This window comes from Chiroxiphia lanceolata, chromosome 14 (assembly GCF_009829145.1).
Source record: "Chiroxiphia lanceolata isolate bChiLan1 chromosome 14, bChiLan1.pri, whole genome shotgun sequence".
Classification (NCBI taxonomy): Eukaryota; Metazoa; Chordata; class Aves; order Passeriformes; family Pipridae; genus Chiroxiphia; species Chiroxiphia lanceolata.
The window spans coordinates 1,840,736-1,858,294 of NC_045650.1; the positions used below are offsets into that span (position 1 = coordinate 1,840,736).

The window sequence follows — 17,559 nt, forward strand, 5'->3', positions numbered from 1 at the left end:
AGTTCAGCCAGAGCTGGTGGTACCCCAAGTTTGCTCACAGTTCATTCCTAACGAAGGAATAAATGTAAAAAGCTTTCAGTGAGTGCCCTGTGATTCCCACCAGCATTCCTAGGCAGTCACACAATAAGCTCTAATTTTACCAGGGAAGGAAAGAGGATGCCCCTTGTGTGTGCCCAGCTTGTGTCAAGTGTGACACCTATTTACTGGCTCATTATTTTCTGTTACTCTCAAAGGGGTGGGCTTAATATTTTCTTGTGAGGAAGTTTTCTGCGTTTCAAACACAGATCATGGAAAAGTAATAATCCTTTGTGACAGCAACAAGAGGAAGTCATGAATAATTTAAGGTTTTCTGCTTTGGCCCTGCCATCCTTCAGCAGAGTGCCTGCTGCTTAGGCACAGGATTGGAAAATATGTTCATAGCTGTGATGCTGGCAACTGAAGGAGGAAGAAGAGAGTGAGGAAGAGGAAGAAGGGGTGCAGGAAGTCACACCTTGCTGCCTGCTGTGTCCTCACTGGGGCCATTTCCCCTGGAGTGCAGGTTCCTGTGGCAGAGGGGGGCACTTGCTTTCTCTCAGCTGCCATGGAGAGTGATGGAGCTTTGAGAATTCTCCTATTTGGTTAAGGTACAAAATACACTCAGCAGGACGGGACAGTCTCTCAATCACTATTTCCAAAATTCCATTTTTTTTTAAAGCTGCTTCCCAGAGTAGTGTGAGTGCTACCTGAAACACATACTGTAAAAAGAGATTGTGGATCTGTCCTGTCATTAAACACTAAGGAAAGAGTAACCAAGCCTTACTGCTGTGCAGAGCTGCAGGAACCAGCATATGTCTTTTTCAAGGGGGACCACATGTCCACATGTAAATATGTTGGCCCTAGTCTGGACCTGAATTATACATTATACATATATACATTATATATATGATAGTTAATATTATGCCTCCAGAGCAATTCTCTGCCTCCCATGAACCTACAGCCCAAACAGTACTTCTAATGCTAATAGTAAAAATATTATAAATATTTTGAAAGATAGCCAGCACTCCATCATTTTTAGTAGAGAAAAGTTTAGCATTCTTTGGTTAATCCTTATTTTACCACCTCAGTTATTTTTATCTAATAAATGTACCAAACAGCCTGACGACTTTTGGAAGAAAGAATTTTTGCTTTAAAGAGTCTTTATGATTTTGGCCAGTGAAAAACATAAGATACATCCACAAAGTACAGAGAAACTAAATCCTCATATAAGGCATGGGGGTACATGTGAACAGGTGCCTGGAAATGCTGGAAGAACAGATTCCTGGTATGTCAAGTAAAGTATCTGAGTTATTTGTATTGATTTGTCTAGTTGTTGCATTTGAAAATATCTGCTGACCTCAGGCCAAAATGGAAACGCTTAAACTGGCATATAAATGTCATTTTTGGATGATATAAACATCATATTTTGGAAAGCCAAAAGAAAGATGCTCAAATAGAGCAATTATTTAGATTGCTGCTTACGTATCTGATGTGACTGCAAAAGGTCACTTGTCTGTGGCTGAAGCAAAGAGAGACCTGGTATGATCTCATCAGCACAGTGAGGTTGGGTCTGGTTCATCTGTGGAGAGAAAGACTTCGAAAGAAGAAAAAACTGTTGAGCTGAATGACTGTGATGTCGTGGCTGATCAGGGGTTGCAGGTGCTGCCCAGGGCTCTGCCCTGGATGGGTGGGAGCTGCTGCACCAACCTGCCAGAGTGAGCAGTGTTTTTGGGCAGGTGCACTGCAAACAGACTGGGTCATAACAGCTGAAGCAATTGCAAGCTCTCAGCCTATATTAGAGCAAGAGGTGCAAGTGGATGTGATTTCTCATCTCTCTTACCTCATGGTGCCTCATTGTTATGCACTGTTTAACTGCCATGCTCGTACTGTACGTGGGGATGGGTTCCCTGAACATGCATCCTGCAGACACGTTAATGATGCAGGCAGTGATTAAACAGGAGAGTTTATAGATAACAGCAGTATCTCAGCATGGCAGTTTTAATTAGAGGGAAAGGGAGCCTTGGGTTTCCTTGGGGCAGTTGGGCTGGTTGCATCTCACAAGGACACGGACAGGGCTCTTGAACGGGTCACAAATGTTGTTGATGTGACACAATTCCCAGATGCATTGGCCAGTGGGTCGCTGTGGCTGGAGCACAGACTGTGCCCAGGGAGGATAAATGGTTGTACTGAGAGGCTGCTCTGTGATGTCTCCCAATATCTGTGTTCCCTACCCAAAGACTGCCTGAACCAGGAGTTGTTTTCCATCCCCCAGCATCAGGTAGCCAAGTAAAGATCTTTTTCTTTGCAGACTTTTCGAGACCCTCCAGTCACTCTTCTGGTCTGTGTTCGGTCTGCTGAACCTCTATGTCACCAACGTGAAAGCCAGGCATGAGTTCACAGAATTTGTTGGGGCCACTATGTTTGGGACCTACAATGTCATCTCCCTTGTTGTGCTGCTGAACATGCTCATAGCCATGATGAACAACTCCTACCAGCTCATTGCTGTGAGTTATCTCCTTCTTTTTGCTTTTATTTTTCTCTGTGTGCCTCGTTTGTTTGACTTACAGCAAGTGTGTACCTTCTGGGATGCTGGAGAGTGCTGCCCCCAGTTTTTGACAGCAGGTAGTTGGGATTTCTGCTCACTAGCCTGAATCATGCTTGCGGAGGAGGTTTTGCTCTGTTTGTGGTGCTTCTGAGCTGGAAAAGGCTTATGGGCTGTGATATGCCCCTGTCTCCTCCTGTAGAGTAACTTCACTGACCACCTTGTCCTTAGTAGCTGATTTACTCTGTGGTAGAGAGAATATAAAGGGAAACCTTCCCACTGCTTCCTGATGCTTCATTTTGACTTGAGAGGTGGGTGTTATATTACATTTTTTTATCCTCTTACTATTTTCTCATGTGAAACTGTGTGTGTAAGGAGCCCAGTCCTGCAATTTCTTTTTCCACAGTGTTCCCACCTGAAATCAGATCATGTCCATCTGTAATACCAGCCAGCCTCTGGGCAGCTGACTCTGCAAACCCATATTCTGGGATTTCTGAGCAATCTCAGTGCAGGATGGATCTGAGCTGAGGCAGCTCAGGGCTGCCAGTTGGCTGTAGAGCCAGTTTGAAACTTAAAATTTCATTTGAATGTTGAAAACTGGTTTCTCTACTGTAATCTCATTCTGTGTACTCAAAAGCCAATCTGTACCTTGATGATTAAATTTGTCAGCAGATTGAAAGCCAAAGCAGCATGGCTCTACATTTTAAGGCTCTTCAGGTCAGGAGCAGCATGGAAGGAATCTTATGTGCACGGTACTTCAGGTAAACCACTTGACACTTGCTTTCCAGTTCTGACCCCTAACAGGGTAGGTTTGGACATAGTGAGGTGGTGAGCTCTTACATCAGCTGTGAACAGGAACAGGAGTTGGGGAAGTCAGGTTTGTCCTCAGCAGAGTAGAGGCTTGCTCCTCTGCTTTAGGTGACCCTTTTTTTTACTCTAGAGAATGGAGGATAAACCAGAAAAAAAACCAGAAGCAGCACCAGCTGTCCTGCTATTTCCATTCCCAAATTCCTGGACAAGTCTCTGGGGAAATGTGTGGGTGAGCTCCTATCCTGGCTAAAACACACAGAGTATTGAGTTGTGCTTGAACAGGTTCCACAACTGTTGTTGATCATCTCCTGATTCAAGTGGCTCCTAAATTCACTTAATCAAACTGAGCACAGACCCATCAAATCGGTGATACTTGTGGACATCTGATCTTTATCATATTAGTAAGTATGAGGAAAAACTGGACTTTCCAGATGAGCAGAAAAGCGGTTTATCACAAAGACATTGCTGCTTTATCAGTCTGTTTCAATGCTCTAAGTGCTTTCTCTTTGTTAAGTGCTACTCCTCACATTCCAGGGAGACTGGAATGAGGGACAGAAAACAAAGATTCTCTCCTGGGCCATTTCCTTCCATTCCCCTTCCTTTATTGTCATCAAATAGGCTTGTCACTAAGACAAAGCCCAAACCTAAGACTGACATAAGAATAGCAGTATTTGCTATTCACTGGGATACAAACCACACATCATTCTTTTCCCTGAATAATTCGAGTGATGCAATGACACATTACAAACAACCCCACATGAATTAGAGAGACCCATCATAACAATTAACTGAAGTGATTGGTCCAGAGAGGGCTATTGTATTAATGGGTTTGTATATGGAGCAGCTGGGAGCAGTGACTTGCTCCATCAAAGTCTGCACCTGAGAGACCTGGGGATAGAAGACTGAACTTACCAGATAACTGAGGTGTCACAGTTCAGCGTGCAGCATGAGCCCCTGCTCAGGAGAATGGTAGTGAAAATGCTGCAGGATGCTTCTTCATCACTTCAGCTGTCACATTGCAGTTGCTACCAAGAGCAGTGACATTTCTTGGGAAGGCAAGAGGCAGTCACTTCCTATCTCTTCTCGTGCAGTGCATGCAGCTGGGTTTTTGAAGCTAAATTTCTGCGTGCATTCTCCCGGGGACAAATTTTCTTCATGTGTCTTCTAAGGGCAAACATCAATTAATCTCTTCCCCAAAGAAAACAAGTCATTAATAAATGTTGAGCTGTACAAATGTGGGTCATTTTTTAACCTCCTGTAATGATGTTCACCTCTTTCTGAATCACAGCAGACTGGTTCCTAGACTGGGCATTTCTTCCTCCTGGTATTGATATTACACTGAATATGCACAGAATGTCAGCATTCCAGGGAGGGAGGAGGGGAAGAAGCCCTTGGGGTGGGGTGGAGACCTTCTTCTTCAGTGCATCAGTAGGAAATCTTGTGCCATGTGCAGCACTCTGCAGAGAAATAAAACAAGCTAGATGTGGAGGATGAGCTGGGAGTGCCTCTCTGCTTGCTGATTTCCCTGCAGTGGAGTGGTGAGGACACCTTCATTAATTCTGCTTGCTAATGAGCCAGTGGCACTGCTGCAGTGCAAACTTTCTCCCCTCCTTTCTTCCAGGGACAAATACACTAATGCATTTGTAGCAGTTATTCTTCAGGTTAGCTTTTCTCCTTTGGCTCATATATACATGAATTTCTGCCGTGAGGTTTGAGACAGGAGAATCTGAGTTGCTCCTCCTTGGCCCTTTGTTGTGTTTCCCCAGTATGGGGATTTGGGCTTGGTACTTAATTATGCACTGCAGACACAGAGCACGAAATCACAGGTATCTGTGGAAGACAGAGCAAGGCAGGCAAAGAATAAAACCTCTGCACAGCTTTGAATGATTCTTGACTCAGAGATGGAAGAATTTTTCTGCCATAATTTTGTTGGTTTTTTTCCTAAGCTACTTCAGACTTCAATAAATACGTATTTCTAGGGGTACCCTGAAGCAGTTTCAATATTGATTATTTTCATACAGCCAGTTTTTCTCTTTGGCCAAACGTTGTCAAGAGCTGGTTGTGGCAGACACTATCATTCATCAACAAAGTAAAAAAATCCAAATACACCCCAAAATTTCCGTACACTTTGAGCTGTTTCAGTGTGGGAAGATCTAAATGTTTTATACAAACTGCACAGAATGGAATGGGATGTTATGCTGCCAGGTCCCTCATCTCAATACCTTCCCAGATGTGACAGAAATACCTGAGGAGGAGGAGGAGGAGTATCCTCTTGTCACGGTGACCAGAGGACAGTGGAATGATGTGAGAGTAGCCAGGTGGCTCCATCATTTGTAAGTGGCAGAAAGTAACTGAGTGGGTGATGAGGGGATGAGGACACTTTATGTGATGGGCTGTTTCTCATCAGAGTGCCACTTGGCTGCATCTGAAGCTTGCCAGTTTGTAATTTTTTCAAAACAATGCAATATGGGTGTTACTGGGGGTGCAGGTGCATTTTGGCCATTCTGGTGCCCTCAGGTGCAGGTACATTTTGCAAGGAACTAGCAATCTATGCATGTTTTCTGAAAGCATGCTCCTTATGGACACATCCATGATATTCTGGGAAGTCATGAGAGAATTAGTCACTGGAACTGTACCAGCAGTTCTGACTCGGCAGCCACAGGAGCAATCTCGATGGAAGAACAGCAACAAAGACCCAGGTACAGGAGGAAAACCACAGGACTGTGAGCTGGTGATCAGAGTTCAGGTGAGTTGGAGTGATCAGTGGTGCACAGCAGCACTGGCACTGGGCATCCCACCCACATACTAGAGAGATGTAAGCACTTGCAGCTTTCAGATGTTTTAGGAAAGTACAATGATACTTAACACCTCAGGGTACTCACCAACTCACCAAAGTGGGTCTGAGAAAAATTACATCTAACTCCTGTTTGTGAAGGTGTTACAGCCTCTGGCTGTGATACAGTGAGCACGTGTGATGCTGGTAATGACTTCACCCTAGCAGTGAGTATTAAGTTATGAAACCATTTTGTATGTGGTGTTTCGAATCCTCCTCTTGGTTTGTGTGTCTGTTATTTCAAGCTAGTTCATGTCAGACAGCTGTTACTGCAAAAGACTTTTAAAGAAAATATGACTTGGTGGTTTTGCTAAGGAGAAATTTTATGAACCAATAAACTTAGTTTGAGATACACAGCTGGCCAGTCCTTACATGTTTTGGGGTGGTAGGTTGTCCCCATACAGAGGTAAGGCCAGTTCCTCAGTCTGGGCTCAAATCTAAGCTATTTTAAAGCATTAGGAAGTGTTCATCTCAGCCCCACTTCAGGACCATTAATTTGAATTTCTTAGAAATTGAAATGTTGATTTTTAACTGTCATACAGCAGGAAATTAAATTATCCTCATGTTATGTTGCCAATACAAGCTGGGATTAATATCTCTTTTCATGGTACTGCAAAAAACTAGATTCTAGAAGGAGGATTAAATGGCTCTTCCTTGGTTTGTCAGCTGAGTGAAATATCCCTCTTTGGCCCTGAGAGCCTCCTGCTGACCAACATGTACATGTGCTGGTCACTACCCACGTGCAGACCCTGTATTCAGTGTGCAGGTAACACACTCAAACCTTTTCTTCATTCTGTAATTGCCCAGGTCTCAATTACTGTGCTAAAACTCATCTGTGTCATCAACAATAACTAATTGAAATGGCAAATTCTCTTGCACCGACTTGGTGCCTTTGGTGACACTTGGACAGGCTGACAGGACAAAGGGGAATGACCTTAAACTGCAGGAGGGGTGGACTGAGGTTACATATTAGGAAACACCTCCCTGTGAGGGTGGGGAGGCCCTGGCACAGGTTGCCCAGAGAAGCTGTGGCTGCCCCATCCCTGGAAGTGTCCCAGGCCAGGTTGGATGGGGCTTGGAGCAACCTGGGCTAGTGGAAGGTGTCCCTGCCCATGATCCAGATGATCCCTAGGGTCCCTTCCAACCCAAACCATTCCACACTTCTATGATTTCTGTTACATTTCCCCATGGAATACGATCCATGTGAAAAAATGCTGGACCCCCTCCTTTCCAGTTCCCTCTTGGGTAGCTGTAGCACACCTTTAGAGGAGTGGGATTGATTGCCAGCACTACCTGCTCTCTCTGGTGCTTGTGACTGGATGGGGGGAAATAGGTTGCAGCAGTGGTGTGTTGGGATGCTACCATACAGCAAGAGGCCTTGTGTGTGAAATTAGCCCTGGAGCCTTGCTCAGACTGGCAGGCAACTTAATTGCTTTTTGTTAGCAAGCTGAAGTATTCATTTGAAGGTGTAGAACTGTTTGTCTTTTTGCTGGCTTTGGCCTAATTACGTGTAACCCATGGACTGGAATCAAGTTGTTAATATTCATTTGGTGTTTGCAGAGCCTCTAAATAGAGGCACTCGATGTGCTCTGGCTTCACATGCTGCATCTTTCTTCTGTTGTTAGACCAGACAAAGCTAATTCTCCATCCCTGGGCCCAATCCTGCAACCCCTGCTCAAACAAGTATTGTCAGCAGGATCAGAAGGTTAATCCTTTCTGTTGCTTTTAATCTTTGAAACCCCAGATGTTTCTGCAACCCCATGTACCACCATGGCCAAACCACTCTGGGTCTTATTCAGAGCAGAATCATTACATTTAAGTAAAAAACAAGACAAGCTTGCCATCTGTAGATGACCTCTGGCTGTTTTAAGATATCACAGGGAATTTGCTGATGGGTTTGGGAGTTTTTTGGTGTAGTTAACACACCAGTGCCCCACTTGACAGGTCAGTAAGTCCCTGCCCATTATGTGCAAAGCAGTGCAGCAAGGTTTGTTCTTGCTACATGATAGAAGTTGAAGTATCCAGATGGAACCACATAGGTTGCACCCCCCTGCATTATCCCATTTTTTATTTAGGCCTGACAAGCTCAATTAGCATTATCTTGTGCTTCTGCATCGAGGGGACTCTTGTTAGAAAGGTAGAAGAAAAGAAGAAAAGTGAAAGATGAAGGAAGAATGTTACTGAGGAAAAAGCAGTGAAAAACTAAAAGAGATTTATCTGGGAAGAGCCTTCCCCTGACATGGAGCAATGGGAACAGCTATATTATTAAGAATTCTCTGAAAAGAGACTTCTTGGATGCCAGTGCCTCACAGATTTCCTTTTCAACACTCTAGCAGTTAAGTTGATGCTGGTGATGCAGGGAAACAGTATATGCACAACCCCATCCAATTAAATGGGGAGTTATCTGCTAACCTGGATGCTGTGTTTCTGTTTGTGGTCCTGTCCCCCGCAGCCCTTCAGCTGCAACCCCTGCTTTTTCTGGGCAGAAAGTGGAAGCTTCTCTCCTCAGGCAGTGCTATCTGCACAGCTCAGGGTTCACTTAGAGACTTGAGTGATCTCATACATTTATAATTCATCCTTTTCTTTTGGCTCAAGGACATATTTAAACGATCAGGACATAGGATTTTTTTTATTTTGGAGCAGTTTTTCAATTTTTGGCAGCTAAGCTCAGCCACTGCATTTACTGTGCAAGCAGGCTGACTTCCAGAGGTGTCAGGCACCTGCTTCTCCCTCTGGTGCTATGACCTTTATGGGCTCAGTAAAACACATAATCCACACCACTCCTTCGCTGAGGAAAGGCAATTTATGACCAGTGATAAAAGAGCAAACCACTAAAGCATTTGGTGCCTGAATACATGTACAGAGTTATGTACAGTCGTGCAGGGAGCAGGGAGTGGGACTCCAACACCACCAGTCTTGGCTCCCAGCTGACTCTGATTCTGAGGAGACACCATGAGGTGAAGCCTTGCACCTCCCAGTCCCCCTGCAAAACCCACAGGCTGTTTCAGCCCAGTTTTTGCTGCATTTTCCTCTAGTCTTCACTAAGATAACATGACTCACATGCTTGCTTTTAGGCTCTCCCCCTGAGCTTAAGCAAACATGGTGGAGTGCCATGATTTTTTGCTTTGAAACATATCTGCAGCTCCTCAGCTTGAGAAGGCAAAATCAAATTAAGTGCTTTGCACACGGAGTGCAAGGTGGTAAATTTTGTAATGCTCCTTCTTTCCAGGGCAAGTTTGTGCCAGAGTATCACACTGGCTCTCAATAAAGCTGTGTCCAGCAGAGAGAGCTTATTCATCTAGGAGAGAATCTAGCTGTGCCAAGAATCCCATCCTCCAGCACTGTGTGGACTGATATGATTGAGCACCCTGAAGCCATAAGGCTGAGAATTGAGCTCAATTTCTAAGCTTTACTTAGGACCACTGATTGCTCAGAGAGGAACATGTACTTTCTTAAGCCCAGCAGTGTCTCCAGTGTAATACGTACACAATAACTTCTGCAATTTTAAGTTTATAGACTCATAGAATTGTTTGGGTTGAAAAGGACCTTAAAGAGCACCTGAAACAGAGCAAAGACCAGTCAGTCCCCTGCACTAGGCTGCCCCAGCCAAAAGTGACCCCAGCAGAAGTGCTGATGATGCCACCCAGCCACCAGGAGCACAGTCCAGTGGCTCAGCTCCACTCTGCTTGCAGCCCGTCCTCACACACCAGGGAACAAACCTTCGGGGAGGGGAAGGGGGACTCTGGCAGGGATAGGGAAGTGCCTCACGATCCTTTGTATCTGGCTCCCACCAGTCCAGCAGCAGATTGCAAGACATTTCTTCTTCCTGGGAAGTTGAATGCTGGGCTGACTGGCTATGCAGGAAGAAAATCAAAGATAATATTCTGGAAATAGTCCAAGGAGAAATGAGGCTAAATTCTTTTTCATGGTACTGTCATCAGCACTCACTTAGGGTTAGCTGTGCCTTCTCAGCCCACCATTTCTCTAGGGACATGTGTGAATTACTTGATTTTGACCCGGCTGGAGGTAGTTACCATTATCAGCACAGCTGTCCCTTATCTTTCTGACCTTCAGCATGAAGAGAGGCTCTTATCAGGCAGCGTTAAAGGAGAGAGAATGGGTGGCAGGAAGAGCAAAGCCTGGGTGATATCTTTCTCATTGTTTCTTCCTCCTGGGGCTTTTTAGAGAACTTATTTGCATGACCTTCCTACTGCTCCAATTTATTTGGCTATGAAAATAAAAACAGGACTTTACTGGAATATGACTGCAGAAACAAAAAGGTGTCAGTTCATATCGCTTAACTGCACTAAAAGCAGCACAATCCCCACTTCCCTGTGTTTTCTTCAGTATTCCTTGGCTTTCTCATTAGTTATTCTTTCCATCCAAGATACTGGTGGGAGGTGAAATGTAATTGATTTATATATATATATATATATATATATATATATATATATATATAAAACACACACACACACACACATATATATATATATATAACACCTAAGTACCTTGTGGAATGCAGTGCACTGCTATAATAAAAACTTCAAATATGAATATATTCTGCACTTGGAAGATATAAATAGCAGAGATACTAAAGCATGCATTTTCCATATACAAACAAACTGATTCCCCAGGGCTGGGGGAATTAGCCAACTCCCTCAACTCCCTCACAGTTTGGAGGCTTGTTCTGGGAAGGGATGGTCAGTACCACAGCTCAGCTGGCAGGTCACTCAGCTGTGCTGTGCTGTGCTGTCACTCAGAGGAGGGAATGCCCCTGCTCTATTTAGAAGCCACTGGTGGTTTTCTTTTCCATTTCAACCAGAGACTGTAATTTCCATTTCCATAATTTCCATAATTTCTGAGCCTCTTTGGCTGTGCTCCAAGGATGGAGTCCTTTATTCATCTTATAATAAAATGCAATTGCTGTGCTATATGTCTTGTTGACACTCCCAAGTGGTGGACCTCAGACTCCGCCAAATAAAGGAAACTTTTCCTAACTTCCTGCACTACTGCATGTTCTTTCATGGGCTCTGCCATGAGTGGGATCTTTCCCCAGCTTTCAAGTTCTTAAGGCTCACAGTCCCAACAATGGCTTCTCTGCTATGTAAAAATTTAGATTTGTGTTTTTTTCTCCCTTGTGCTCTGTTTGCTTTCCTCACCTAAGAGCCTTGCTGCTCTTGTCTGAATTCAGGTCTTTACCTCTGTCATGGTCTAAGAATTCACTTTATCCCACTGCCAGTATTTATTTGTGAGTATTTCTTCAGGACTTGCCATAGACATCCTTTTCTCTTTCTGTGCTGCAGCTAAAAGCCCCCTGCATCCCTCTGGAGCTGCTGTCCAGGGAGCTGCTCTCCCTTTCCACCCCCTGCCTTGCCTGCTGGTGCACATTCCAGCTACTCCTTTGGTTTTTATGTGCTGGTTTGCCTCTGCCATGGGTTTCTCATCCCCAGAGCATTGCCACAGCTCCTCTTCAGAGGGGGAGTGTGGGCCCACTCAGCTGCCCTTGTTGCTGCTGCTCAGGACTTTGCTTCGTCAGTGCAGCCTGTGGTTTTGTGCTGGTTGGTACTTTCATCACTTCTCTGGCTGTCTCAGTCTCTAACTGTTCTAATTGCTTTTTCTAATGCTAAATTGTCCTCCTTTAGAATTTTTCTTTTGTAATTTTTGAGATTGATCCTATTAAGTTCTTACCCTTCAGTGTGTCATCTCCAGCATTGAAAGCAAAGTAATTTGTTGCCAGCTACAGCTGAATTACCTATGCATTAATTGCCTTTGTAACTCCCTGATTTCTTCATAGACTATTTCTTTCTATGACATATTTTTCTTTGAGAAATGTGAAGCATTATTTACATCAAATAGCCTGCTTGGATTTTTGCTGCTTGCTTCTCTGAGTTCGTCACCAAACACCCAAGCTCTGCTGATGTTATTACCAGTTTGCCCAACATACATTGCAAAATTAACAGCTTTGAAACTGCACAAGAGTTGTCTGTGTCAGGTTCTGTAAAGATTAACTTTCTCCTGGCCCTCATTCTGCAATGCTTTCTGTTCAAGGGCATCTTTCTTGTGCTAGCCTGCTTAACAGCCAGCACTGATATATTTTCTGTGCTGCTTCCTGCTCTGGGTTTAGCAAAGAGCAATAAAGGGGCACGTGACAGAGAAATACATTAAGTAGTCTAATGACTTATCCTGCGTTTTACAGCACAGCTAATTACACAACAGAAAAAGCACCTTTGAAGTTCCTGTGCCTCTCAGGCAACCACCCTCCCTTATTCAGGTAGACGTTACATTTCTCCCTCCTTCCCAGAGGAAAGCACGACAGCTTGGGCCCATCCCAGTCTTGTGGGGCTGCCAGTGGCTCTTCCTGAGGCGGGACAGCAGCGGTCCTGCTGCAGAAATCACACCAGCTTCTGCCAGCATTCCCAGCAGAACTGGAAAGCTTCCCATCCCTGCTTTGAAGGCAGTCAGCCACAGCCAGCCAGCCTGGTCCTGAGGGCCTTGTCACAGCCTTCTATATCTGCATCTGACAGGCAGCAGCCCACTGACTGCTGTGTAATAAAACACAGGAATGGCACGTGCAGCCCTTTTTGTACCAGCCAGAACAACACTAGAGATCTCTAAACTTTATCCTTCCAAGTGGGCAGAAGCCCTTGCGTGTAGCTGAAGCAGCTGATTCTCTTGTGATTGTTGTACAGTGGAAAAGGTTGAGGGCCTCAGCATGCCTTGCTGCCAAGTGTTACCATCATCTCAGCATTAGGTCTCATAGAATCATTGAGTCACAGAATGGTTTGGGATGGAAGGGACCTTAAACATTATCTAGGGACCTTAAACATCATCTAGTCCAACAGCCCTGCCATGGGCAAGGACATCTTCCACTAGCCAAGGTTGCTCCAACCTGGCCTTGGACACTTCCAGGGATGGGGCAGCCACAGCTTTTCTGAGTAACCTGTGCCAGGGCCTCCCCACCCTCACAGGGAAGGACTTCTTCCTAATATCTTATGATTAATATCTTATCTTTCCTGCCCTTCTGAACTGAGGCTCTGCACCAGCCTGATCTGGAGCAAACCACAGCGTGCCAGAGTTCAGGGAGCTGCCAGAGGCCATTTCAGCCTGGCAGCCTGGAGCTAACTGAAATTCAGGGCTATCCCAGTGCTTCCAGGGATGCCAACTCAAGAGTCAGGACACTGGGCTCCCATGTCCCGATTTGCTAGAGCCTTCCCACAGGCCAGCCCTCTGCTTCAGCTTCTGTGTGCTGAGATAAAAGCCACAGTGATTTCCTCCACCAGCTCCCTCACCACGAGGGAACTGAGATACTAAAGTGGTGAAGAGGTTGAGGAGCACCGTGGCAGTGGTGAACCACCTCAGACAGAGGGCTGACACCATCTGCCATCGTTGGGTCTCAGGACCCGCTGGGAATCTGGCTGTTATTTGGCAAAGATGATCTAACTTGTATTGCCCAACAAGCAGAGGGTGATCGAAATCTTTATAGAAAACATCTCACAAACTGTAAACAACATGTTTTCTACACAGAGATAAAGATGGAGATTAATGCTTGAATTATCCTGGGTAATTAGCGTAGCAGGTAATCACTTAAAATCTGGCACATCTGTGAATACCTCACTTTGACTGAATTAGAAGGTGTTTGCAACTGCTACAGTAAGATGGCTTCAGTGATCCCACGGGAAATCTTTGTGGGAGATTAATCCTCACTTCAAAAGGCAGAGATTTGCAAGAGGATTATGTGTCCAGGATGACACATTCACATTGTTGTAGGAAGCAAGGCCTTTTTTTTCCTCACAGCCAAGCCAAGTGCTGCTTTCTTTGAATTCATGTATTCTTTGAGCTTGAGGGCTCGGCCCTCTTCAGTAGAGTGTTTGATAGCTGAAATGCTGAACAGTGCTTGAAAGTGATGACAAGAACAAGGGCAAAAGAGAGGACAGTGAAATCCAAACTTGGTGTTAAAAATCCTAGAGCAACAAGGTCACACTTGCAAAGCTACTGGATGCATTTCTTTAGCTTATTATAAATGTTACAGAAAAGATGTCCTCTAAGAACACTTTGAGACAGGTCTGTGAGGATTCTGTCCTCGCTGCTCAGATTCAGGCACCTCCCAAGAATGTACATCTTGCTTGTGGTCCTGCAGTCATTGAGGAGACACCTCAAACCTGGAGCACATCTGGTGGAGCCACATTCCCAGCCAGTGCAGTGACTGTTGTACTGGCTCAAGCTCATGAGTGCTTCAGGTTTGAATTAGGTACGGGATGGATGTGGAATTATGGTTCTCTTGCTACTCAGCACAGAGAGGAGAGTTAGGAGAACTATAGTTTTGTGTGCAGATTTTACTACTTACTGCACTAAAGAGAGCTCTAACCAAGAAAATGGTGGTTTCCAAGCACACAAAGACATTCTTAGTAAAACTGAAGTGTTTCTTTGCTATACATTTCCAACGCAAAACTGCTGCCAGGAGCTCTCATCTGATCTGCTCAAGTTCACAAAACATCAAGGTGAATAATTGAGACAGGCACATCAACAGAACCAAGAAGGAAAGAAGAGATACTTAGAGCTTCATGCAGAGGGTCTGGTCTGTCTTTTAAGAGAGGTTATAGTGCACTTGTTTACTGAGATAGCTCAAGAAGAAATGCAGGTGGGGTCGAAGCCAGCATCCATCAACCTCATTATGGACAGATCAACAGGGGCTTGTTCAGACCAACCACAAAATGTCCCCAAGGAGAAACTCTGCTAAGTTTCAAAACACTCAGCCCCTAATAAAGCCCATGTAGTCATATAATCACAAAATGCTTTGAGTTGGAAGGGATCTTAGAGGTCTTCTTGTTCTAACCTGCCATGGCAGGGACATTTTCCACTAGATCAGGTTGCTCCAAGCCCCGTCCAACCTGGCCTTGGACACTTCCAGGGGTGAAGTGTCCCCTGCAATTATTTTAAAATGAAAGAATAAAAAGAAAACACCCTGTGCAGAAACGCTTTTTAGCCTTTTTTTCCTTCCTTTCCCAGAAACAAGTTTGCAATCCCCAAGCTTGGGGTTTGCCTTACTCTTCAAACAGTATCAACTACCAAATTACATCTTCACCAGGACATTCCCTTTTATAACATGCTGGAGGAAATTGCTGCCCCACCAACCCCACCACTGACACTGGACCTTTGGTGGACCTTTGTAGAAGGGAAGAGTGGATTTATGACCTTCTCCAAACTACCTTCTCCCTTCTGAATCCTCAACAGGACATTCACACCTACTTCTGTATTGCCAAAGAAGTCAAAATATATGTTTCTATCCATCATAACAGTCTTTGCATCCTCCTTGCCCTGAACTCCCTGGCTGTCAGCACTGCCAGGTGTTTGTAGGTCCTGCTCACTCACTTCAGGGCTGTGTAACTCAACACTGATCCCATGCACTTGTTCCCCCCCACAAAATATTTTTAGATGCTTGAACCAGCAACACACCTCTGGTTGGCAGTGTTTCAACATGCAGTCACCACTGGGTTTTTCCTGGTAATGAGCAGGGGAGGCTTAGGTTTGATATCAGGAAAAATTTCTTCACCAAAATAGTTGCCCAGCTCTGGCAGGAGGTGCTGTCCAGGGCAATGGTGGAGTCCCCATCCCTGGGGGTATTTAAAAGATGTGTGAATGTGTCACTTGAAGACATGAGTTAGTGGTGGGCTTGGCTGCGCTGGGGGCATGGTTGGACTTGATGATGCCAGAGGGCTTTTCCATCCTAAATGATTCTGTGACCCTGTATCCAAGTGGAGCACATGAAGCTGCAGCTCGGGCCCCTTCTCTAAGAGAGATTTGATCTCCCACCTCCCAGGTGCCCCTGAGCTCACCTGGCCTGTGATGCTGGTTGTTCCTGTTCTGAAGACTGTTTCAGCTCAAGTTGCCCAGACCAGGAAATGTTCAGGCAGAAAGATGGCCTTTAGGTCTGAGCAGGGAGCAGCCAGCCCTGCTCCTGGAAGAGCCTTTAACTCTGAGCAGTTATTAAGCAGAGTTGTCCTGTGGGCTGGTTCTCCCTAACCCAAATTCTGGGAAGGAGGAAGAGCAGCTGCATGGCAGCAGCATGTCCTGCTCTCCCTGAGCTCTGCAGACCTGGTTGCAGCCTGCAGGTAGAGACAAATAAAGAAAACGTGAGCAAGAGTTATTCTTTTTTTTAAGGGTAGCACTTATTTCTGCTGCTACAAATCGCATTTTTTACTACCCAGAACTCATTTCCACCAGCATCAACTTCTAACACTTCACTGTGATGCTGCAGTTTCACTGTTTGTGGGTCTGACTGTGTAAGAGGAAAAAGGGGCATGTCAGGCTGCATCTCTGAGGCTACGTGTGGCCTGCAAACAGCCCTTTTGGTGAGCTGGCATGGCACTGTGGTGTTCTGGGCTGATTCACACTGTCTGCAGAGACAATACACTCCTTGGCCACTGAGACAGTCCTTTTAAATTGAGAGCTGTGCATAATTTGAATGCACTACTAAAATGGAGTTCAGCTGCACCTCACTGTCAAAATGTGAGCATATTTTACCCGTGTCAGAGCACTGGAGTGTAGCCAGAAAGCCAGTGTAGTAATTTTTTGGGCATGATGTTCAGCCATATTTTATTAAACTCCCTGTTCTACACTTCACTGCTTGGCTCTGTGAGCTGCAGCCGAGCATCCCTCACTCAATAAGCTGCTTGTTCCATCCTTGTTGAAATCTCCTTGTAAAATTAAAAACCCGTATTGTCCTTTTCTCCCACCTTGCACTGTTACTTAGCCTGAATCATCATGGCTTTGGTTTAATCTCATGTCAGATACTGTTCATGCAAATGCCGAACAGCTAAAATGTCACAACCATCAGCATGAGATCTGCTTGGAATTGCTGCAGCTTCTCTCTGAGTCCCAGCTGTAGGTAGCTGCCTCTGCCCTGATGTTCAGGGAATGTGCAGTTTGTTCCTGGGCAGAACAGCCCATTGGCTCCATGGACTAGATTGCAGACAGATGATTTGGGGAGCCCAGTTTTGAAGTCTGTAAGATCAGTGTCTTCTGTATTCCTTTCCTGGGGACTGTATAGACCCTGTGCCTCTCCATGCAGCTGTAAAATGATGCTATGAACTTCCCACCTTCACTTTATTGGGATGAAAAGCACTAGAGCAAGCAAGCTATCACAGTGATAATATAATGTAAAAAACCCACCAACCTAAGAGTAAAATGTCTCCCAGCTTCTGGAAGGATAATGTAGAGGCAAGATGTAAAATATGGCACACATAAAACGTGTCACTTCCCTATAAGAGCAGAATTAATGGATGCTACAAAAAACAAATCAAAAAACATTATTAAAGATCTTTTTCCAGGAAAGAATATGAGAATTCATTGGATTTAGGCA

General features: G+C 44.9%; 1 protein-coding gene across 2 annotated transcripts in view; it reads left to right on the plus strand.

Annotated features, from left to right (window-relative positions):
* Positions 1 to 17,559, plus strand: part of TRPC5 (transient receptor potential cation channel subfamily C member 5) — a 103,731-nt gene that overhangs the window by 74,886 nt on the left and 11,286 nt on the right. For both annotated transcript variants that reach the window (XM_032702098.1, XM_032702099.1), the window contains exon 7: positions 2,324 to 2,519. In XM_032702098.1, the coding sequence (XP_032557989.1) occupies positions 2,324 to 2,519 (196 nt within the window). The remainder of the gene's footprint in view (positions 1 to 2,323; positions 2,520 to 17,559) is intronic.